The sequence below is a fragment of the Chiloscyllium punctatum genome, chromosome 38, assembly GCF_047496795.1.
Source record: "Chiloscyllium punctatum isolate Juve2018m chromosome 38, sChiPun1.3, whole genome shotgun sequence".
Taxonomy (NCBI): Eukaryota; Metazoa; Chordata; class Chondrichthyes; order Orectolobiformes; family Hemiscylliidae; genus Chiloscyllium; species Chiloscyllium punctatum.
Window position 1 is genome coordinate 28,813,493 of NC_092776.1, and position 25,514 is coordinate 28,839,006.

General features: G+C 36.8%; 1 protein-coding gene across 6 annotated transcripts in view; it reads left to right on the top strand.

Annotated features, from left to right (window-relative positions):
* plekha1b (pleckstrin homology domain containing, family A (phosphoinositide binding specific) member 1b) overlaps positions 1-25,514 on the top strand; it is an 85,929-nt gene that overhangs the window by 50,457 nt on the left and 9,958 nt on the right. For all 6 annotated transcript variants that reach the window (XM_072557500.1, XM_072557495.1, XM_072557496.1 and 3 more), the window contains exons 2-11: positions 3,261-3,421; positions 4,137-4,193; positions 9,585-9,630; positions 10,068-10,165; positions 13,934-14,068; positions 15,067-15,204; positions 16,067-16,135; positions 18,399-18,463; positions 21,981-22,044; positions 25,078-25,164. In XM_072557500.1, coding sequence (XP_072413601.1) covers positions 3,281-3,421; positions 4,137-4,193; positions 9,585-9,630; positions 10,068-10,165; positions 13,934-14,068; positions 15,067-15,204; positions 16,067-16,135; positions 18,399-18,463; positions 21,981-22,044; positions 25,078-25,164 — 900 coding nt within the window. In that variant the 5' untranslated portion in view covers positions 3,261-3,280. The remainder of the gene's footprint in view (positions 1-3,260; positions 3,422-4,136; positions 4,194-9,584; positions 9,631-10,067; positions 10,166-13,933; positions 14,069-15,066; positions 15,205-16,066; positions 16,136-18,398; positions 18,464-21,980; positions 22,045-25,077; positions 25,165-25,514) is intronic.

Consider the following 25,514-nt stretch of genomic DNA (forward strand, 5'->3'; position numbering starts at 1 on the left):
GAATAAGTTCTGGTTTCGATAAACGTATGAATTAACCATATCATGACATGGGTGCACTTTTTGTATTAATATAAAGTACTATACGATAGGAAGTAAGGACTGCAGATGCTGGGGATAAGAGTAGAGAGTGTGGTGCTGGAAAAGCACAGCAGGTTAGGCAGCATCCAAGGAGCAGGAGAATAGACGTTTTGGGCATAAGCCCTTCATTCCTGATTCTCCTGCTCTTTGGATGCTACCTGACCTGCTGTGCTCTTTGCACACCACACACTCTTGACTAAAATACTGTACAGTACATATGGCTTTCCATTTCCTCCCCTGTTCTCAAAATATAAACTTGATGAATAGTGCTAACTAGACTTAAAACTTGCAGGTTTTATTTTTTAATTTAATACAAGCCGAAACAAAACTGTTTCTGTTCTTAGCTGTGTTATTGTTTGAACTTCCGTATCATGACACCTGTTTTTCAGTCAGAGTTGCTGAGTGTACAATGCATTGTGGGAACCTGTAGCAAGTAATTTTTGTCACTAAACTATGTTGAAATGAAAAATTATTTAGATTGTAAGGAGTATGGAACAAGACTGCCCATAAACGTTTTACTGGAGCAAGATTAAAATTCAGTACTGATGCACGAATTCTGTGGGACCCTGTACTCCAAATTAGAATTGTGACATAATGCAAATCATGTCCCCTGTTATGGACCAGACGAGACTAGACCCCTTTATTTTAAGGCAGCTGAGACCCTAACTTTTCTTTTTTTTAAAAGGTACATGTGAAGTGCCATGTTCCAGATGAGACTCAGTTGGTAAAATTACTTGATGTTAAGCAAAACACTATTTATTTAAGCACTATAGTTTAAACACAAAAGAAAGAGGAATTTAGAATAACTTAATTATTGGAAAATGTAACCAAATAATAGATACAGTACCTATAATTAACTCTTTCAATATAGTAACATCCCATAAACACACCCCTTGGCAAAAAGGCAAATTCAGACACCGGTTTATATGTGCAGTTCTCCAATCCAGCAGAAAAATTCTCCAAGCGAAGGATTGGAGAGAAAAGCTACTAGGAATCATTCACTGAACCTTCTAACTCTTTTGAGACCCCAAAGGCTGCATTGATGGGTTGCTTGGTTGGTTGGTTTGTTTGAATTGTCTTTAGTAGCCAGTTTGCCACCTCTGCCTTACAACCACCATTTTAAAAAAATAATCAGGACAAAATATCCTTAGTGACAGCATTGTCACATCCCATACCCCTGCACGTTGTTTGCATTTGAATAATTATTCAGCGACCTCTTGAATGTGTTAATTCAATCTGTCTCCATCGCATTTCCAGGCAGACCATACTACATCCAAACTACTTGTGTGAAAGGGCTTTTTATCATGTCACATTTGTTTCCTTTGCAAATTATTCTTGATCCTTATAAATAGAAATCATTTCCTGCTAACCGCTTTATCCAGCCTACTTACAATTTTGAAATTTACTATCCGATCTCCTCTTAGCTGCCTTCTGCCCAAGGAGCAAACTCCCTATCTATCCTCAACTGAAGTTTCTGACCAAAAAACTTAACTCCTTGCTATTGTACTGTATGTTTTATTAATTTCACTATTCTGGCACTTTCAGTGACCTATGCACATTCACCCAGGTCCCCCCTCTTCCTGCACCCTATGTGCTTCCTACCAGAATTGAATTATTTCACACTTATCCCACATTGAACTTTCTCTGTCACCTTTCTGCTTGTTCCACAAACATGTCAACATCTTTGTGATGTTCTACACTGTTCTCCTTACAGTTTGCAAAGCTTCCAAGTTTTCTATCTTCCGCAGACTTTGAAATTGTGCCTTGTATAACAGTGTGGATCATTGGTATGTATCAAGATACCAAGGGTTCCAATACTGACCCCCAGGGAGTGAAAAATATCTGCTGACCATTGCTCTCTATTTTCTATTGCTCAGCCAATTCTTTTATCCACGTTGCTGCTGCTGCTTTTTATTTCATGAACTAAACTTTTCTCAAATCTAATATGTGGCCCGACATCAAATTTCCTCTGGAAGTCCATGCACACTACGTTCACAGCATTATCATATTGATCCTTTGTTACCTTTTCAAAAACTCCATGTTGGCTAAATATGATTTTTCCCTTTAGATATCCATGTTCTTCATCAACCCAACTTTTTTCATGTGCCTACCAGTAACCTCCTGAAGCTTCCCCACCACTGAAGTTAAACTGACTGGTCCAAGTGCTGAATTATAGTTTTGGAACGCTTCTGATGCATTGTTAAAGCTGTCTTCCAAAGCCATTCAAACTACCTGAACGATGTACATTCAGAATATTGCATGTATTCAATTTAATATTTTTCCTGAATTTTATACTAATACAGTAACATCAATGTTGAGGTTCAGGAGTATCCTTGCCTTATGTGCAGTCACAGCCATTTCATATGGTAATTTATTTCTTCACACGAGTAGTGTGAAAATGCAAATGTTCATCTGTTGGGGTACCAATACTGTATATGTTGGGAAGGAAGAGAAAAGCTAGCTTCAGACTCCTGAGCTATTGAACAGGTGGTTGAGGGAGATATTAATTCACCTGATCCCTCAAATTGAGGGTACAGCATTGCCCAAAAGATATGTGCCAAAATTAGATAGGTGTTGTTCATCTTCAGATTTCTTCAATGTGCATTCTGATGAGAAATATGATATCTTTTTCCTTTCTCACAGAAAGGGATAGCAAATTAAAAGGACGAATTATATGGAATAATGGAAAGATCATGAATTGTGGGCAGTGTTTTTTTGAAGTATAAACACTGGTCTCTGCCTGTGTGCTGTAAATAACTCTGATACCATTTGTATTATTCCCACCCCTCAACCCCAAAAGAAAATCCAGACAGTGGGGGGACGGGGAGGAGAAATCTTCCTGGTATGTATTCCCAGTTTTGGAGTTGTACACTAATTCACTTTGTTGAAAGTGACTGGTTAGTATCGACACTAAAAGAGTCAATAATATGGTTTATGCTAGCGCTACCCTTTCGTTGTGAATATGCTTTCATAATAGGTCCAATTAAGCAAATACACTGCACAGTGTGAAGTGCATTGAGCAACTTCTGAGAAATTCGATGCTGCAATCTGACATTTACATTTTGAGGTCATAACATTTTACCAAAAGGAAAAACAATGTAGTACTATACATTTTGGAATCCACTTTAAATTATGCCAGTTTATTTGAGGCATTAGTTGAGTCCAGTGTATTTCTCTTGTAGTGTGATGTGGAGCATCAGAAATGCCTTATGTGGATCGACAGAATCGTATCTGTGGATTCCTAGACATTGAAGAAAATGAAAACAGTGGAAAATTTCTGCGTCGATACTTTATACTGGACACACGGGCCGACAATTTGCTATGGTATATGGACAATCCACAGGTCAGTTATATTCTACATTTTTAACAACTGTTAAACTTATACTGTTATCATACTTTGTAATAAATGGCAGCTCCATGTTGGGCTGGGTTTTACACCAGACCTCAAACTGCTTCATGAAATACAATATGAATGGTAAAGTGGCACTAGTTCTATATGTATTTTAGTGATGCGCAAGTATGCATTTCAACTCAGCAATTCATTGCTGCTTTTTGAACCTACTTATTTAATACCAGGAACAAAACAGTTTGTACAAACTCAATTCAGTCATTCTAGGCAGATTTTAACAAATGTTTCTTTTTAATGATTTAAGAACATTTCTGGAGCTTGAAGACACCTTTTTTAATAGAACAATTAAAGCTGTAAATTTGCATGTCAGGATATTTTAAATTCTAAAAGATAGTGAGTGATTTTATTCTATGAATAGTTCTTGCATAAGACCTTAGTTTGTCATCGAATAAAATGTAACAAAACACCTTGGTTTGGTTGATCAGTGGTTTCAAGATGGTGCATTCTCAATTCATGGTAGTTTACATAATGGAAAGTTCTGATTTCCTTGAGCAATTTGTCTCGTAGATACACATTTACAGTCGAGTGAAGGAAGTTTTGTTAGGAAATGGCTTCATGACTGCAGTGCGTCTCATTGTCATGCTGATAAGCACGTTGTCTGAAAAGGCTGTAGCTGATTTCATTTTTATTTTCTTGGTTTAATTTTTAGAATCTGCCGTCAGGTGCATCACACGTTGGGGCTCTTAAACTTACTTACATCTCAAAGGTAATTAACTAGTTTTGATGGAATTTGTTTAACAAATAGAAAAATCAAAAATGGTAGCATTTTGAAATGCGGACACATTCCAGAAATCAGGTAATTGGGCATGTAATTCAAGGTTGTATGAGTGCATCAATGATGATATTCTTATACCTCAATGTGCTGTGTAAGATTGCAGGAATGCATTAGTGGTCAGATACAAACCCTCAGATTTTGAACGTACTTTTGAGATTAACCCAAGCCTGGTGTTCTCTCATCTAGTATTATTTTTCAAACTTGTAGCTTTTCTTTTGAAATTAAGCGTTGTTCCTTCAGAAGCAAATTTTGATAATCTTGGCAATGGTAGGCAGCTATCCAGCTCGCCTGCCTATGAAAAGACTTTCCTCCAATGTGGAGCCTCATCTGACTTTACACAACTTAAATTTGTGATAACTCATCCTTCTGGCTCGACTCATTTGGGACACATCACTTGAAACATCACCTGTTACTATTGTGATTTTTATAAACTTCAGTACAAGCATAGGACCTAGAAAATAAGCTTTTCAGTCTTGGGTCCATCCGCTATTAAGTAAGATTGTAGAGATTGTAAAATTATGGCTGATCTTCTTGTTGTAAATTCCACATTCCCATCCCTTTGATTCTCTTACCTGACCAGAATCTGTCCATCTTGGCCTTATAAATACTCAGCAATATTGACTCTGTTCCAAACATTTCTCTCCATTTCTATCCAAAAAAGGCAGTGCCTAATTTGACAACTGTTTCCTATCTCTGGACTCTGCTCTCCCTCTTTTCTCTCACCCACCACTGCGCGCACACCTCCTACGATCATTCAGGACCTTGGACTAAACACAGTCCAGTCCATTCCAACATGTCTGTGGATGACAACCCACACATGCCAGGTATCACACAAGTCTCTGCACTATCCCGAATGCTTGTGATTGTGGAGAAGATTTATAATTCAGGTTGTAGATCAGGTGGTCTGTTTGCTCACTGAGCTAGTGGGTTTGTTCTCAGACTTTTCGTCACCATGCTAGGTAGCATCCTCAGTGAGCCTCCGATGGAGCGTTCTGTCCTGCTTACTGTTTGTTGTGGTGGGTGATACCATTTCCAATTCTGTTTCGAAGAGGTTGGTAAATGGGGTCCAAATCTGTTTGTCAATGGAGTTCCAATTTGAATGCCAGGCCGCTAGGAATTAATGTGCATGTCTTTATTTGGCCTGTCCCAGGATGGATGCATTGTCCCAGTTGAACTGGTATCTTTGTGTATGGATGCTAGTGATCATTAGTCATGTCGTTTGGTGGCTAATTCATGCTCATGTATCCTGGTGGCTAGTTTCCTGCCAGCTCGTCCAATGTAATGTTTGTTGCTGTCCTTGCAGGGATTTTGTGTATTAAGTTTGTTCTGGCTGTGGATTTGGGGACTTCTTTAAATTCATCAGTAGTTTTAGTGTGATTCTAGGCTTGTGGGCTACCAGGATGCCTAGGGGCTGGAGTAGTCTGGCCATCTCTGAAATGCCTTTGATGTATGGTAAGGTGACTAGAGTCTCTGTGCGTGTTTTGACTTCCTGTTTTGGCACACTATACACGAATTGGCAGATGTGCTTTTCAGGTAGCTGTTCCTGAATACGTTGTATAGGTATTTCTTCTCAGCTTTGTCCTCCAACATTACAAACTTGTATACGTGGGAGTTCCTAGAGGTCTGGCATTCAAACTGGAACTCCATTAACGCAAACAGATTTGGACCCCGTTTACCAACCTCCTGAAGTCGAATTGGAAATTATATCATCCACCACGACAAACCAAGACAAATCACAAGCAGGAAGAACGTCAAGAAGACTCACCCGAGTTCATTGATGTTACCTAGCATGTGACGAAACATCTGAGAATAAACCAACCAGCTCAGTGAGCAAACAGACAACCTCCTCATGAATGCTTTTACATCCTTTCTTAAATAAGGGAGATGGAACCTGTGCACACTGTTCGAGATATGGTCTCACCGATGATCTATAAAACTGAAGTGTAATGTGTTAACTTTATTTTCAGTACCTGCCAATCTAGAGAATAACATTCATTTAGCTGCCTTGATTTGCTGTACCTGCATGCTACCTTTTTTGACTCCAGCACTAGAACCCTTCTTCTCCATTTAAGTCATACTTTTTTAAAAAAGCTTCCTGCTAAAGTGAACCATTTCACATTTTCTTACATTATACTCTCAGACATTTGCCTACATGCAGCCTATGTATCTGCAACCCCCTTGTGTTCCCTCCACGCTTAGCTTTATGACAATTGAAAATTTACCTACCATGATTTTGCTGTCCTCACCTAACAGTTTAACTTTTTCTAAAGAAAAAAGCTGAGGCCCCAGCACAGGAACCTGTGGCACTTCTCTTGTCTTATCCTGCCAACTGGGAAAAAAAAACTATATGTAGATTTTGTTTTCTGCCCGTCAGTGTTCTATTCATACTTGCATGTTATTCTCAACACCATTTGCTTCTACATGCACAATTAGTCTTGTGTGGCATCTTGTCAAATGTTTTCTGAAAATCCAAGAAGTGTATCCATGGCACAAATTATTCCCTCAAAGTACTCTCTAAATTTGCTAAACATGATTTTCTTTTCACAAAACTATGCTGACTCTTCCTGATAGAGTTGGGCACTTCAAAAAAAACTCAAACCACCTTTTAATAGTCAGTTGTCAACATCTTCCCGTGACCGGCATCAAGCTAACTGCTCTAGTTTCCTGTGATTTTTGTCTCTTCCATTTCTTGCATAGAGGAGCTATTTTATTATTTTTCAGTCTTTTATAACCCTGCTAGAATCTCCAATAAGATCAATCTTTAGTTTATACTTCTTTAGGGTAACTAAGGTACTTGACATTGACAATTGGTCTAGCAGTCCTGCTTTGTGCCCTTTCTTTAAAAAAAACTCAATGCCACACATGATATGGGATGAGCATAGCACTCCAAGTGAGACCTGTAGAGAGATGAAATTCCTCCTCAAATAATTCTGTGGATGTGCTTAAGCACCTTTGCTTCTGTTTTATGGCACTGCCTTAAAGATCTGTAGATTCCAATTGCAATTGGAATTAAGTTTTGTATTTTCCATTGGATATTGATGTGATGTATTCAAGCCAAGAAGTAAAATCATTGTGATACGCTGACTTTAGTTACTGCTCTGATTATTTAACCATTGTTAGCCTGTATTAAGCCACTAAAGAATACTATATTTAGTACAGTCTGTTTTTGTATAATGCGATAGTTGCATTCTCATGCAACCTTGCATTATAGAAAATCATGCAATAACAAAATGAGGTCTATGGAAAAAGAGTTGGGGCAGACCAGGAAAGATACTGATCAAGATCAAAACCAAAATAGTTAGTCTAACACAGTATAGTCTAAGTAAATGTTAAAATCATGTATTTTAATGAAATAATTTTGCTGAATTACAGTACTGTATTAAGACTCCTAGAAGCATCATCCCTTTCAGGTGCAGTTCTGGGTGCAGGGTAACGACGAAAAAAGAACTAGTTCAAAAGTGAACGGCTGTAGTTCATTTTCCTCACTCTTTCTTGAGGGTTGGCTTAAAAATGGCATCTAGTTTTTGCTGCTTTGCCATCTTTTCTTTCATGAAGCTGTTCATTGGATGCCAAATGACACTTTATGCCACAAACTGCTACCCTGCTGCATTCTGCATTGTCTTCATTGTCTTCTAAGAGCTGCAACTACTTCTCAAGTTCTCTCAGGATAGAAGAGAAAAGAGAAGTGGAAAGCTCTTATGGTGCTGCATCCTGGACTTGATCATCTTCATCTCCAGCTTCAGTTTCCCCTGCAGCAATAAGTTGTTGTCGATCAGTTGTGGAGAGGTCTTCACAATGGGTCTTGAGCAGCTCCTTGACATCCTCGTTCTCCACTTCAAATCCAACTTGCTTTGCAATAGTGATACAATAGTTTTTGATTGCTGGAAGCTTCTGAGGGTTCAGTTCCTTTTTAAATTCATGAAGAAAATCTGGGAGAAACTTTCACCAAACTGCATACAAGCAGCCCTTATTGACTTCACCCCAAGCCGCCTCAATGATATCACGAGCATTCTTAATATTAAAAGCTCTTACAAAATTGCCCTCAGCTGCAAACCACTTCCTGAATGTGCACCTTAAATAATAAGCTTTAAAAGTTGCTGTTGCACCCTGGTCCATGGGTTGAGTGAGAGGGGTTGTGTTCAGAGGTAGAAATAGCACTTTAATGTTTTCAGAAAGCTTACCAAGGGTGAGGGGATGGCTTGGTGCATTGCACAGAATGAGGAGAATCTTGAAATCCGAATCTTTACTCCTGTATCCTCAAACATCAAACAATAAAGTCAGAAAAAACTTGCCGTCATTCAATCCCTCTTGTTTGAGGTTGTTTGGTGAAGTAAATGCCAAAAGTGGACTCGGCGCACTGCAGCATCTCATGCCAGGGATAGAATAGTGTATTAGTCAATGGGAGTTAATTTAAAAAAAATTGCTCCCCAAATCACCAATCACATTACAGCCAAATCACGTTGTAGAAACAAGCATTATAGGAGAACAACCTGTATGTGTTGCACAGATTTGTCTGATTTCTACCACGTGTGACAAGTTTTAATTTAGATGCTTCTTTTTCTATCTTTTCTTACCTGACTTTTGTGACATTTTGTAACCTGTTGTTCTGTGAATACCAGTGCGTGCTTGTTGAGTGAAACATCTTTTTACTTTCTTGTTCTGATTTGTTTGTTCAGTTCTGTTGTTGCAATCAAATTCCATGCAACAAGTTATCACAAACAATACCAGAAAGTGTTTTTGATGAGACTGAGATTTTGGCTAGACATATGGAAGACATCATTTGTTCTTTTCAAATGTTGTATCTTTTATGACCACTTAAGCAGAGGGCTGTACACCAACATCTCAACTGTAACGTAGTGTCTCTGCCAAGGTAGAACTTGTGTTCTGCAATGAAATGTCAACATGTTAAAGTCTTGGTGGACTTTGAAACCATAATTTCTGACTTGAGACAAATACACTACCAACTGAGTTAAAGAAAGTTATAGAAACATATTTGGACTGTGTCTAATCAACTTCATTTTTGCATGGTTGTAAATTTTCCTTGCAACTAATAATGCACAATGTCTATCAGTGATGTACACTTATGTGTAATGAGCATTTTATACGGAGAGCCAAATGCAACAGAAAAGTTCATAATTATGTATAAACTTCAACTGATGAACTGTCATAATATGGCATGGTTTTAGACATATATCCTGAGGGCACTTTTTAAATCCCAATTTTTACCTTGCATTTAATAGTAGTCTTCCGTATCTAAATTTACAGAAAAGACAACATGTACCATGTCTCCGTTTTGTTAATTTAGTACTTCTGATTTGTTAGGTCAGTGATGCAACAAAGCAGCGACCAAAAGCAGAGTACTGTTTTGGTAAGTATTTTTTAAAACTCAGTTCAGTTGAAATAATTATTAGTCAGTGCAACTAATGATTTTAGTCATGTTACCAATAGGTGTATATGTTATGTGCACTGTCATTCTGTACTGTAGCATTGCAAAACAGTATTACTTGTAACACCTTAAGGTATCCTACAGAACATAATTTGAATTGCCTTCTAAGCATGGTTGCTGTTTTAAAATTAACTGAATTGGTGACTCGTACAGAGGCATCCAGATGCTGGTAATTGCCAATTTGGAAAGTTCAACTTGCTGAGTGATTTCCATGGAGTCGACTGTGTTAGGACTTGTGCATGAATCCTTCACAGAATGTTAATTGTGCTTTTCAAAGAGAAATGTATTTGTCATTGACTAAACTATTCATACTTAAATCAGTGAGTCTAAAATTAGGATTTTGACTTGTGTCTTAACAGTCATTAATGCCGGAATGCGAAAGTACTTTCTTCAAGCTAATGATCAGCAGGACTTGGTTGAGTGGGTGAATATACTGAACAAAGCGACCAAGATTACAGTAAGTCAAGCTTTTTGAGGTTTTACTAATGCAGCCACTAAAAGGATAAAAATTGACCTGTTTTCAATTTTTAACCTATTTTAACCTCCATTTCATTCTTTCACTGGTACACTAAAATTTTGAGGAGTGTTTTCAAAATTGTATTTTTATTTGCCATTATTACTACATGTGAGACATTTACTTTTGTTTAATGTAGCAACAATTTAACATGTTACCTAAATACTAATAAGACAATTCATTTGTTTTAACATGTCCTTTGCAGCCTCTGCAATATTCACGTGCCAGTGATGTTTTAAAAGACGTTACTAGTTGAAGGGAAGAAGTCTTTGGGGCTTTGGGAGACTTAAGTACAAATGCTAATTGGGCATTTTATGTACTGCTTTGGTCTTGCTCTAAAATCACTTTTGAAGATAGTTTCACCATTATGATCTGTAAATTTAGATAATTGAAGCTTGAAGGATTCCACATATTATTTGCCTGCCAAACTCTGAGATTGGAAATCATGACAGAGTGCTATTCTGATACCTGGTAACATTGATCAAGAGAGTAACAAAAACCTTTCTAATAATTTCATAATTGATACGTATACAAGATGTTAAAATTGCTTCCTGTTTCAATAATCAAATTAAAAATTCACAAATTAACTTCAAAATAATTGAATTGCAAAACATGAGCTTGCAAGTTATATTTAAAATGAAAATAGTGTTCATGATTTTAGAGAACTAGTGAAGGCTAAGAAAAAAAGTCCAACTGGATATGAAAAGTAATTAGCAGAACTTTGCTATTTTTTAATGAGTAATGCCATCTTGATCCCAGAGTTCAACATCATCTTGCAAGTAGTTCTTATCTCCAACTAGGTTATTCAGAAGATGTACATTTGTGGAGCTGCTCAGAAGTGTAAAATAAAAAAAGAACTTGTTTTTACAAATAAATCTAAATAGGTGATTGCAGGAATTTAGCTTTTCTGGTTCAATGTTTATCTTTTGGAAATACTTATCTTTTGATTTTATGCATTTTAGGATTAGGCAAATTGGAACTTCATTTGAGTCCTGAAAATATTCAGAACAATGATTCTCATACTTGACCATGATGCTGTACACATCATTGCCTGATATTTCATTCTTGTAACATTTGAATATTTCAAGCTCGTTAACTAGGGTCAAATTATTATATTTTGTTAAATTTTGCTTTGTTTCTCCATTTTTAATAAAAACACAATTTGTTTAACTTGAGTGGATAATTAGAAGTGATTAGAATTTAAAATGGAGTAAATTACCCTGATCAGTGTTTTATAATGTTTATCGATTAAAGTTTGCTGTAGGCATTCATTTTAGAGAAAGTCACTTTACATTACAAGAATGTTTAAAATTACAGTAGTCTCCCTTCTTACCCGCATGGGATATGTTCCAAGACCTACCACGGCAGCCTGAAACTGTAGATAGGGCGTGAACCCATTGATTTTAAATGGGAAATGTACCTTATCGGCAGCCTCCTGGTCGTTTGGTTCTGGAACATTCCCTGTAATATGTTTGGATGTGTGTATCATCTGACTGATCTAGTAGCAAATGAGACTGGTCTTGAGGATTTCAAACCCTGCTCTAGGAAGGAAATTATTAAATTGGAGTGGGTTCAGAAAGAAATTTACAAGAGTATTGTCAGGACTGGAGGGCTTGAGTTATAAGGAGAGGCTGGATTGGCTGGGACCTTTTTTTCTTAGGAGGATAGGTTGATTGGTGACTGTGTGCATAAGTTTATAAAATCATGAGGGGCATGGGTAAAGTAAATAGCAAAGGCCTTTTCCCTTGGCTAGGTGAATTCAAAACTGCGGGGTGTATTTTTAAGGTGAGACGAGAAAGATTTAAAGTGACCTGAGGGGCAACCTTCTGTACCACGTAGGGTGGTTCATATGTGGAATGAATTGTCAGAAGAAATGGTAGATGCTGATGCGTTTAAAACATTTTCAGACATTTGGACAGGTAAGTGAATAGGAAAGGTTTAAGGGAATATTTGCCAAATGCAAGTAAGTGGTACTAGTTTGGGAATGGGCGAGCTGAACCGAAGGGTCTGTTTCCTTTGTGTAGGACTCTATAGTCCTATAACAGGGAATGAGATAGTGGAAGGAAAAAAGAGATTGTTTTCTGGGTTGCTAAGAATAGAATGGCCTGAATCATGCTTGTCAGTTTCCTATTGTCCATCTCTAAACTTCAGCTTATCCAATGTTCTGCTCCCCATTTATGCAATTCCAAGTCCTGCCATATTCCAGCCTGAAATTGCTGGTATACACTGGCTTATGATTTCTCATATGCTCAGTTTACATCTGAAGTATTTAATCAGTGTCCATGCATGCTAATTAGGAAGCAAAGTAAAGTATGAAATGATTTTTTTAAAAAGAAATTATCGTTCTCCAGCTGAAATACTCATTCTCATATTTAATTAACTCATGGCCGCCTCCTCTGTCTCTACAGCTTCCTCAAGCATTGTAAACCTGACCCCCTGACTCTTTGCTGTGTTGACTTGGGCTTTGTGTTGCAGGGCGGCACAGTGGCTCAGTGGTTAGCACTGCTGCCTCAACATCAGGAACCCAAGTTCAATTCCAGCATCAGGCAATTGTCTGTGTGGAGTTTGCAAATTCTGTGTCTGCATGGGTTTCCTCCCACAATCCAAAGATGTGCGGGTTAGGTGAATTGGCCACGTTATATTGCCCATTGTCTTCAGGGATGTGTAAGCTAGGTGCGTTAGTCAGGAAAAAATGTCGAGAGCTAGGGGAATGGGTCTGGGTGCGATATTCTTCGCAGGGTTGGTGTGGACTTGTTGGGCTAAATGGCCTGTTCCCACATCTAGAGGGTTTCTATGATTTCTATGACTCTCCTTGCATTGCACCATTGGCAAATGCTAACAATCCAGAAAAGTTATGTTTAGGCACCATGATGGAACTTGGAGAAGTTGAATAGATTTTTAAAGCAAGCTGAGAAATACTTGTCAAAATGATTATGAATTTGTTAGGTTATTATTTTTTCAAATGTTTTCTGGCATTGGAATTTTGCCATTTTTACATTTTTCACAACTATGACAGAATTGTTGATTCTTAACTGCTGCCTGAGGTAGCCCACAGTGGAATTTATTTGACTTTCATAAAATGCTTTTGAACTTAATAGTTTACATTCTGAATTAATTAAAGCAATTTTCAGAAAACCACTGTTGGTATCTCAAGATATTTACTTGGTATTGGGACTGGTGCAAATTGCAAATTGATATTTTGTTTGCTACCTTGGAAAGACTTCTAGCTCAGGTTGTGGATCAGGTTGGTGTGGATCAGGTTGGTGGTGGCGACACATCTGAAATCAAAGCTACCACCTCAGCAAGCAAACAATGAGTCCCTGTGTCTGTGTGGATTTCCTATGGATGCTCCAGTTTCCTCCCACAATCCAAAGATGTGCAGGTCAGTTGAATTGGCCATGCTAAATTGCTAATAGTGTCAGGGGCAAATATAGGGTTTAGATGCTTTTTACTTTTGTTAGTAATTTGTTTGTTTTCCTGATGAAGCCTACCTGTATGGTCATCAGTGACCTAGCCAGAAGTTGCATAGCTATCTGAAAATATAGAGATTAGTTATTTATGTGAAACATTTTAATTGAAAGCATGTCAATGCCACTGACCTTGGATAATGCTATTAATTTCTTAAGTACTAGATTAAAAAAAATTGTTGTGTATCAATCATGCTGCATATATTACCAGTTGGACTGCAGCTATGGTTATGTTTTAAAACAGGTACCAAAACCATCCGATGTTCAAGTGAACACAGATAACCAAAATTGCCTTATGGAGGGGCCATGTGGAAGGAAGCCAGGGCCATACAAGACTGAAATTATTGGTGGTGTTCCAATTATTACACAGACTAATCAGGTAAAAGACAAAATGATCCTATTAATGTAACTATCAAATTATAATGAAGTAAAATCTCTTAGTGCGATATAACTTGTAAAACTTAAAACAGGTTGAAAGTTTAGACTTTATTAACTAAAAGTATGGAAATCAATATGTATAAACGTTTTTTTAAAATGCAATGTGTATTTGCCTGAAATAATTGTATGCAGAATCTTTGGCTATAAATGGATTTAATTTTAGTGATCATAGTGTGTAGGTTACATCACAACAAGCTGATAAACATTAATGGAAAGAATGGCTAATATATGCAATGGTGTTGTGAGAAATACGAATATAACAATAAACTTGGGAGGGGTGGGTGATCATGTAACTGGAGCTGATGGATAATGCTGTGGTCCCATCTTTTTTTTTTAAAAAAAGCTTTACGTTGCATCAGTTTTGCTCACACATTTACACAGGGATTTGATATTTTGTGTCTGGGATTTAAGTAACCTAACTTTTTAAATCCATAGTCTGCGACTTGCTGTAGGTGTTGAAACATTTGAAGGTGAATTTGTTTTTACTCTTGGGTTGCTATGGTTAGGCCTGTTGTTATCATTTGTAAGTTTCTGGAAGTGGTCTTGCCTCAAACTTTGCACATTTATAACTTGAAAACATGTGGAAGTAAATCTTGCTGGTACAGTTATGTCAGCATCATTGAAAAATTGTCCATTTCTTGTTAAATAAACTTTTATAATCGACCATACTGCTCCCAATAATTAAAACATTTCTATTCATATTGCTAATTTACAGACATGATTCTGTCTCCAGTTATGGTCAAATTAGTCTTGGGGTCTTGACTTGCATTTTATTCGAGTCTGTCTGCATCCTTTCAGCCTAGACTATGTGAATGTGTTAACTCGGATCCATCAAATTATATCAACAAGTATGACAAATGGTATTAACTACTATTGATAATGTTAGAATAGGTTTTAGTTGTGATTTATTATGCCTTCAATTTTTGTCTCTTCTGGCAGGAGGGGATGGAATGTCTTGAAGGAATGGAGAAAAGTAATTTGAAACGTTCTCAAAGTCAGTTAACATATTTTATTGGCAAACCTACATCTGATCAAGCAATCATTAAAAGTGGTTACTGTGTTAAACAAGGAGCAGTGGTGAGTAACCAGGACTCTTTTGGGTATTAAACTCTGCCTGATTGTAGGTCATTGCCATAATAGCACACGTTAATGTGATTTTTCTTTTATTTTTGTTAGGCAGCTTTGTATTTTGCTTATCCTTATATTTGATAAGTTCTTGATGTTTCAGCATGTTTCAGTAAGATTCTATTTAAGAATTAGCACCATGACTTTATACAAAAGCCTTTATTAACAAAGGCTGGAAACATTTAAACATTGTACAAATGTACCCTTTTATTCATATGTTTCAATCCCTTCTATCTTTCAACTTAAACGAGAGGGCATAGGTTTAAGTTGAAAGATTTAAATGGGACCCGAGGGGCAACTTCTTTTATGCAGAGTAATGCATGTATGGAATGAACTATCAGAGGAAGTCGTAAAGGTAGGTACAGTCACAACATCTAAATGGCATTTGAACAGGTACTTTAATATGAAAGGGAAATGGGCCAAACAAAGCAAATGGGAAGAGTTCAGTTTCGGAAACCTGGTCAGCATGAGCGAGTTGGACAGAGAGGTCTGTTTCCATGCTATTTTACTCTGACTGTAAGATTATTTTAATGCAGAATGATCATAACTGAAAAATTAGTTTTCAGCTGTTATAACTGAAGTATGAAAACATTAAACAAAGTGTAATTTACCTAGGTTGAGTACATTTTGCTAAAACTTGGTTTTGTAATTGTAATCTGCCCGTTTTTAACACTATAGGCAAGTATTTGCACGCAATTATTCAATACAGTTAAAGTGAGCTTTTTAGCGAAATGATTAGTATGATGAAATTTACCTAGGTTGACTACGTTTTGCTAAAACTTAGATTTTTAATTATAATTTTTGTCTTTTACAGATGAAAAACTGGAAAAGAAGACACTTCATACTAGATGAAAACTCCATAAGCTATTACAAATCTGATCTGGTATGCCACTTTTAATATTGAATAACTTTACAAGCTAACGTCATTGTGGTCATCACGTAGTGATGTCACTATAGTTACAAAGTTATGGAATCATTTACATAACTTTATTGATCAATTCTTACTGATAAAGTTGCAGAAAATTTTGCATCAGGAAACATTTCAGGCTGATGCAAATTTGCTTACTTTGTCCACCTTCAGGTTTCAAGATGGCACCTACAATATTTTAGAAGTAATGGTAAGCGCTTACTCACTGTATGTAAAGGAGTCTTTATTGGTATAACTGTTATTGCTAAAAGAAAAGTAATATAAATAACAACAGGTTAGTTAATCTCTCATTGGAATTAGTTTACTAATTTTATGTTTGTTTTATTTCCCTAGTAAGACAGACCTGAGCTGCTTGGTGTCATGTTAATAATCTTTAAAACCACTGTTAACATGTGAGAGTAGATAGAACATGGTTTTCTTAATTGGCACCATTTAAGTAACCAAATCCAAATGTACCTTAAAAGACTGTTTCATAACTAAATATACCGTGGTGCATTTGTTATTGCAACATACTGTGGCTGATTTAACCAAACTTCTGCATATAGTGCAGTACAAAATTGCATGCTTATTTGCAGCAGCAATCATGAGTACTTAAATGAGAATGTATTCAGAGTGCCAGAAAACTTATGTCTCCTATTTTTGGGGGCGGGAAATTGCCTTTAAGGTAATGGCGAGTTCTTCTGTCTACTAAGCAAAATTTTTCTGGTTAGATGGACTATCAAGAGTTCTTCTTGTGTCCTAACCAGCACTTTATTTCTCAGTCAGAAGTATAGGAACATGAAATTATGTAGGGCACAAGATAACATTTTGTGGGACCTTGCAATATGCAATTTGTTGGCTGCATTTCTTATGGTACAGCAGTGATTATACTTGAAAGTGTACTGTAAAGCACTTTGGGGAATTGAAGCTATCAAACACTGTATATAATTGTTGTAATCTCTGTAGATACAAACCATATATAATACAGCTTGAAAACATACTTTGTAGCAAAAGCAGAATATTTTGCAACTTGAGGAGATCATCTGAATTTGTGATAATCTATTGTCAGTTTGTAGTGTGCAGGATAACTTTATTTAAATTTCAACTCCGAAGAATGCATAGAAAGCTTTTACTACTCTTGAGAGACTGATCCAGAATTGTTTGAACATGTTGAACAGTGGAGAAAGAATTCTTTCCTCTTTAAAAACAAATATTAAACTACTACCCAGAGTTTCTTTACTAGTTCAAACCTGTTGAGCGTCTGATGAAATTCACCTAATTTATACATAGATTGGAAAATAATATAGGTCATTATTTCTGTGTATAAATTTCCTAGAGAAAATAATATGTTGGTGCAATGTTTTTCAAGACAACTAATAAGTCAATTTAAAATCAATTGTGATAAAAGTCTCTAAACATTTAAATTATACTACCTCAGACAGTGATATAACATTTGAGTTTAGTATCAATTTAGTGGAATTCCCAATGGTGAACATATGGATCAACTGAAATGATTAGCAGTAGCTTTGTTTTCTGATTCACTTACTTTTGTAAGAGTATGCTTTACTAATCTAAAAACAAATCTGAGTCTCAGGGCTGTAACCATGTTGAATTATCTGCTTTCCGTTGCTAAACTTGGTGACATTACACGTGTTCCTCAGGATGCCAACAGACCTCTGCAAAATGGTCAAATAAAACTGCAGATAGTTTGCAAAAGGAATGGTGAAGTTGGTTTGAATTTTAGTTCTTCTAAGTAAAGTAAATGTTGATCATAAGCCTCTTTTCTAGCTCTAAGTTTTGGTTACCTTGAAAGAATTGCAGCTCTGATGTTTCATCACCTACTTCTCGTGTATTCGCTACAGGATTGCATGTATTGATAGCTTTCTTTCATTTTCCCCCAAATTCATAAGTTGACATTGTATTTACTGAATACATAAATGAAACAGTTTACTATGCATGTTTGCACAGTCCCTTGGTGACTCTACTTTGCACTATGCACTGAATCAAGACTGGTACTTTAACCACTTCCTGGTACATTACAGTTGTGAAACCCACCTTTTTAAATTGCTAATTGCAATTTTGTTGACTGTACTTTTAAAATGGAAACTTTAAAAATGAAACCAACATCCTTCTTAGACAATGCTGCATCCGTAAGTAGTAGTCTGTTTCCTTAAAGTTCTAAAGTATTTGTCTGATAGGGTGGAAACGTGATTTTTAAAACAAGTTGTTTTTCTTGCAGGATAAGGAACCACTTCGTAGTATACCACTTAAAGAAGTTATTAAGGTTCAGGAGTGTAAACAAAGGTTAGTGTTATCCTGTTACATGAGAGCAGGAAATAGCCTCTGTTTAAATCAATTGTGTATAGCTCAATTGATCATTCATTCCATCACTCTTGCTGGGTCAAAATTCTGGAACTCTGATGCTAAATGTATTCTGGGTGTACTTCCACGAAGACAATTGAAAGGGCAGGTACTCAGTTTCGGGAAAATATCTTTGATTGGAAGATTCACTTAGGAAAACAAGTGGGGTGTAATGGTAGAACCTTTAGATAGGGTGTAAGGGAATTAGAATTCCTGACTGAAATTTAAATCTTGTTTTTTGCAGTTTCATGACTTGCATGCTGGAGGGAGCTTGCCAACCAATTTGCCCTTTAGGATCAATTGATGTAATCAATGATTAGTGTTTAACATAATTGATTTTAGAATTAAAGTTAATGTGACTCTTCAGAAATGATTTGCATAATGTATCTAATGTTAAGTGTAATTGTTAAGTATTATCTCTACTGCAAATGTACACATAGAAACATTGCACCATTTGACGCTCAGAGCCAAATATTCAAATATATGATGTTTGCTGATCATCCAATTCATATCCTGAATCTGCTTTTGCCCCATAACTTGTACCCATAAGGACCGAAACTGCTCCTTATTTTGGCCTCAACCTATTTCTTTGGCAGAGAATTCCACAGGCTCACCATTCTGAGTGAAAAAATGTCTCCTCATCCCAGTCCTAAATGATCTACCCTGTATTCTTAGTCTGTGACCCTGCCACCACTACACCCACACACACACTCCTAGTTGGGGGGAGGGGAGAGATGTGGTATTGAGTCCATGTGCTGAATTGAAAGGTGTGATACTATTCCTGGAGTGTCATTTGGAACACGACAGCAGAATAAGATCAGAAATTTGAGCATGAGCAAGGAGGTAAATTAAAATGGCAAGGAAACCGATGTTCAGCTCAGTGCTTTACCCATATCGCTGTTCAGTCCACAAAAAAAAATCACCCAGCAGTTTTTGGTGTGCCCAGTATAGAGCTAACAGTGTCATGAAAAGCAAAAATGGTAATCTGAATTGGAGAAGTGCAAATAAATTGCTGCTTCATCTAGGAGTATTTGGGGCCTTGGACAGTGAGTGAAATGTTACACCTCTTATTATATAGGAAGAGCTGAGATGTTGTGTGTGGATGAGATTCCTAACTCCAAATGACCCAATTCTACTTTTCTAAAATAGATGAAAGTGACTGTTCTGAGACCCCATCATTTCAGCCTGTGCCTGTCTCACTGTACATATTTCTGCCTACCCTGATCCTATTTCTTTCTCCTCTCGTCCCATCCCTTGTATGCTCGATGTAACTCTTCTGACATACATTATTTCAACTGTTTCTAGTTCCTGGCTCTAAATGCTACCTGTTCACTGTCATTCTTCAGTCACTGTACACCTCCAACCCCCACCAGAATATTCTGCAGGTGTGTTACGAGATGTGCCTTAAGAAGGATTTATTCTGTCCTGTTTCTTTTGAAGGAATTAGAGTCCTAGAGATGTACAAAGCTTTTTAAGTCAGAGCATTGAGTATAGGAGTTGGGAGGTCATGTTGCAACAGGGTGTAGGTTAGGCCACTTTTGGAATATTGTGCAATTCTAGTCTCCTATTGGAAGGATGTTGTAAAACCTGAAAGGGTTGAGAAAAGATTTACAGGGATTAGAGGTTTCGGGTGAGAGGGGAAAAGATATAAAAGAGACCTAAGGGGCAACTTTTTCACAGAGGATGGTAAGTGTATGGAGTGAGCTGCCAGAGGAAGTACTGGAGGCTGGTACAATTGCAACATTTAAGAGGCATTTGGATGGGTATATGAATAGGAAGGGTTTGGAGGGATATGGGCCGGGTGCTGGCAGGTGGGACTAGGTTGGGTTGGGATATCTGGTGGACATGATGTGAGGTGCTACGTTTTGGAAAGGCAAATCAGGGCAGGAAGTGCTCCTGGAGACCGCTGTTATAAACTTTGAATGAAGCTGCTTGCTGAACCCAGCTGTGTAGCTAGGTCTTTTTTAAGTAGACAAAAGAAGCATGAGTGGGTGGAGTTAGAACAGCCAGGTTTTGCTTTTCAGTTTAAAAATACAATTTTTGAAGAAGGCCCCTCCCCAAAAGCTTGTTATCTCCATACTGCTGGGTTTGTGTTTTTGAGATCTCCTGTCTATTTGCCTTTGCTGAGGGTGTTTATTGCATGTTGGTATATTGGAACAGTTAATTAGTACTTGTTAAATGATCGACTGTTTTGTTGAGTATTTTGAGAGTTAAGCAATTTCTTAATTTTATTTTCTGTATTTTAACTAGTGTAAGAAAGAGTTGCTTAAAGCGGAGTAGTTTGACCAATTAAATTACATTTGGAATGCGATGTCTGGCACTAGCCTTTGAAATAAGAAAAGGTTAGGGTCTAGACTACCTTGATATGTTTTGAAGGGGTTTGGTCTGGTCCAAAACAGATTTATTCAGTTTTACCTCGAGCAAAAGGTCAAACCAACATCTGTCGACTAGCACCCTCCATCATCTAACTGAATTTGTTTTGTCACAGACAATTTGACAAGAAAGTGTTCGTAATTCCTTCATTTAAAGTATGTTGCTTTAGGTACTAGTTACATTTGTCTTTTTGTGGGCATGGAACATCCTTTTGTTTTAGGCCCTTCTTCCAATTCATTTTTGACTACGTTGACAATTCGGGTCTCCTCTATATTGCAGAGACTAAATATGAATGTCGTTGCTTTGTCGAATACCTCCACCTCACTTCAAATTCTGTCCCCTGTCTGTTGCAGTGTTCCAGTGATGCTCAATGTGCAGTTGGTTTTCTGTGTTTTTGCTTTCAACAGACCTGTTGACTATCCTGCCATTCATGCTCCCTCTGGACAAATGCATGTGTTCTTGTCAATAGCTATTGTCATTTCTTTACCTTTTTGTTCCATGACATTGTTTGATTTTGCCTTTGCAGCCCTCTCTCTTATTCCAAACCTTCATTTTAGTTTTTCCTGCACGTCTCCATTCCCCATCCCAACACCTAACAAATTTCTATTCTCCTTGAGTTCTGACTTGGGTATATTCCACTTGAGACATTCACTGTTTGTCTCCTTAGCTACTAACAGATCTGATGACTATGTAAATCATTTTGGTTTGGTTTTGTATTCCACTAGTGTTTGCTTCATCCAGTTGTGGAAAGGTTAAGCAAGTGCGAAAACAATATGAAGTCAGCTCAGATCTGTTATAAATTGATCAGATTTAATTCACTGAATTTAAAATTTGTTTTTAATGCTTAAAAGTATGTTGTGGTGCAGTGGGATGGTGTGGATTTGATTTAATTTCTGAATTGCAATTGCTGTCCGAACTGGCGAAGCTGGGTACTTTTCCCCCAAAGAGGAGGAAGTAATAATGATTAATCTTGTGTATCAGCTGATGTTGGTAAGTGAATGAGTCAGCCAGTTTGACTGTCTTTTCATCTAAATGATATGGATAGAAAAATAAAATGATTATTTAAAACAATACTTTTCTGTTACAGAGAAATCCTGCTGCGTGATAACTTGTTTGAGATAGTTACTAATTTTAGAACATTTTATGTCCAGGTAAGTAAGTGCATTACTTATGTTGCATAAATGTTAGAAGTATATTTTTATATGAACAAGTACGGTTTGCTTAAACGTGTTTCAGATGAAAGTAAAATACATTTTGGGCAAAAAAAGCACATTATCATAAAGTGAAATTGTAATCTAAAGATGCATGTAATATTACCTGACTTAATTACTTCAAGAAGAGAATTAATAATCGCTCAGATAAATGTTTGTTAATTTGCAAGACTTGCATGAATTTCTAAAGGAAAATTGTTTCTAACATGCTGGAGGTTAATGAAGAGGTAACAGCAAAGGTTGACAAGAATAAAGCTGTTGATATGGTGTACATGGACTTCTAAAAGATGTTTGATACATTGAACTTGCAAGGCAAATTATTGACTTTAGGATAAAAAAGGACAATAGCAACATGAGGTTTAGAAGAGCTTTGCCAGGATGATGTTGGGAATGGAAGGTTTGAATTAGAGAAAAGCTGGATAGGCTGGGAATTTTTTCACTGGAGTGAGATTGAGGGGTGACCTGATAGACATTTATAAAATCATGAGAGGTATAGATAAGGTGAATAGCAGGTGTCTTTTCCAGAGGGTGAGGGATTTCAAGACTAGCGGGCACATCTTCAAGGTGAGAGGAGAAAGATTAGAAAAAAGATGAGGGGCAGTTTATTTTTTGTGATTAATGTGTGGACTGAACTTCCAGAGGTGGTGGTAGATGTGGGTATAGTTATAAATTTTTTAAAAAAGATACTTATATGGATAAGAAGTGGAATATGGGCCAAGCGCAGGCAGGTGGAACTAGTTTAGTTTGTGATTTTGGTTAGCATGGACTGGTTGGACTGAATGGTCTGTTTGTGCTGTGTGACACTAAGAATAATAATTAACTGCAGATTTTGAACACTGCTTTTAGGTTTTGATAGTTATTAAAAATGTGGCATACAATATTGAAGCTTATTATCTAGATTGTGTTTTTAGACCATACAACACAGTACTGGCTATATCCAGTCTGGCATTACATTCACCTATCTTTACTTTTTCCAGTAACAATATTATACATCCTTTTTCCACTAATTTGCTAAGGCACATTTTCTGTTTATTGATCCAAAAACCTGGAAGATTAACTGGTTCTTGACAGTTATCTCCATTGTTTTAAAAAAATGCCAATTGTGTAATATTTGTTTTTTTGGTTTTGCTAAGTAATCTTGGTGAAATATATGTGCATTGGTGCAATCGCTGAATTGTTCGACTTGCACCATAGCCTCTACATGATCATGACAATGACTGATAGGTGCTAAGTCATCAGACTTCTTCTTTCAGGATGTATTCATTAAAAGATACGGAGAATGCCATATTTGTCTTTAAATCCTGTTTTTATGGTATTTTGGAAGTTGAGGAAAAGTAAGTGCTGGAGAAACCTGACATCTGGCAGTATCTGTGGAAAGAGAAACATACTGGCTGGTCATACTGATAGGTCCCAAGCAATGCAGTGGGGTCTTGTGCCAACATTCACCATTAATCATTGACCCACTGACTTGTGCTTTTGAGATTAATGCACATACAGATGGGATCCAGGAAAACTTGGATATCTGAATTGTTAATGGAGTGAGAATTGGACTAAAAACAGAACATGCTAGGGAAATTCAGCAGGTCTGGTTGCATCGGTAAGAAGACCACAGTTGATATTTTGAGTTCAAACAGTGTTTGGATTTGTTATAGCTAGCTCTCTCCTTTTTATAAGAAAGGGCTGGGTAATATCAAAGTTCAGTTGCATTTTGGAGGTTACTTTAGGTGTGGTAAACATATTTGGCTAATGATCAGTTTTTATAGCTGATGATGTAATTGTCTGTTATGCAGCTGAGAGAAACCAGATCTTTTCACTTCTGTGATCCTATCACTCATATGGAGCCATTTGCAGAAGCAACTTTTCAGACTAAGCTCCCTTCTATTGTCCCAAAACAATCTATGCCATGAGAGTATCAAGGGACAGACCATGACACATTTTGCAAACTTTCAAGTTTTTATCAATTACTTAACTCTCCTAAATGATTACGTAATATTGGACATTAAAAACTGTTATGAGTTTGAGCCATTTCAGTTTAGTTTCAAGTGGTAGTCTGAATATTTTGCTTCTCTGGAAATTCATACTGCATATTATCAATTTGTTTGACTGTTTGTCCTGGGCTTTTGATTTTCCTGTTTTGTATTTCTTCAGTCTCTCAAGGCAGAGTTCAAAACAAAGCATGAAATGATGTGATTCACAGCTTTATTTCATAGATAAATATACAAAGCAGTAGTTTATGATTAGATTCATTTCATTACAAAATAACTAAGAACGGCATGGACTGGTTGGACTGAAGGGTCTGTTTCCATGCTACACATCTCTATGACTGTATAACTGCATTTTCTGGCATCAGTGGGTGACCTCAGTTGAAACAAGGTAACCTTTTGGCTGTTCTTCATTGCACTCCAACTTTCTTTCAACCTTTGTAACTTTTCAGTATTCCATTTCATAAATTTCCCTGCCATGTTAATTGCCATCAGGAAAGGGCTAATAGAGTTTCCATGGAATGAGTACAAGGTACTTTTCATTTATTCTGGCAGTATTGATGAGTTGCTTTTACAGTCTGAGGAAGCGTCACTGTTAGCGAACATCTTGCCCACTTAAACTTTTTTTTAGGTAAAGCAGGCTGCTGAAAGCATTCTTTTCCTAATCTTTTCTGGATGTAAGTTTAAATTATCCTAAAACGAGGTAATACCCAAAATATCTTAGCTGGGACTATTTGTACATTATATCTGGCATTCGCTAATGATGAACTAAAATTGAAAAATTTCCATTTAATAGCTAAGGCCAACGTGTGTCACTGGATAATTATTCCTGAAAACAAGCATAATGTCGTCTCTAGTTTGGAAGTAAATGCTAAATATTGAATGGTTTATCCTGGTAAAATAGTGAAGATTCAGAGTGGTATTCTGCTGACAATATAGAATAATTGAATACACATTTTGCTTCAAGTCAGTTGTGATTCTTGTTTTTTAGACTGACAGTCCTGAAGATATGCACAACTGGATCAAGGCAATATCTGGGGCAATAGTGGCACAGCGAGGCCCTGGAAGATCAGCTTCTGTATGTCTTTTTATTATTTTGTGCAGATGCTTGCAATCACTAATATTACAAGAACAGTCACAAGCATGGACAATATAATTTTTATAAAGTGAATGATAGAAAAACTAACTTCAAGATGGTGTGCCTTAGAATCTTCTGTCCCCCTATCCAGTAGTTCTTAAACATTTTTTTTGTTTCTGTTATACTTCTGTTTATCAATAATTTATAGTGTCTAGAAAACTAGCATCAATTACATAAATTGTTATTTTTCTGTGGTTCCTACTTTATTGCATCCTTTATGTAATCAAAAATCTCCAACTATTTTATTAATCAGACATATTAAAATAAACATAATGCTCACAGGAGAATGT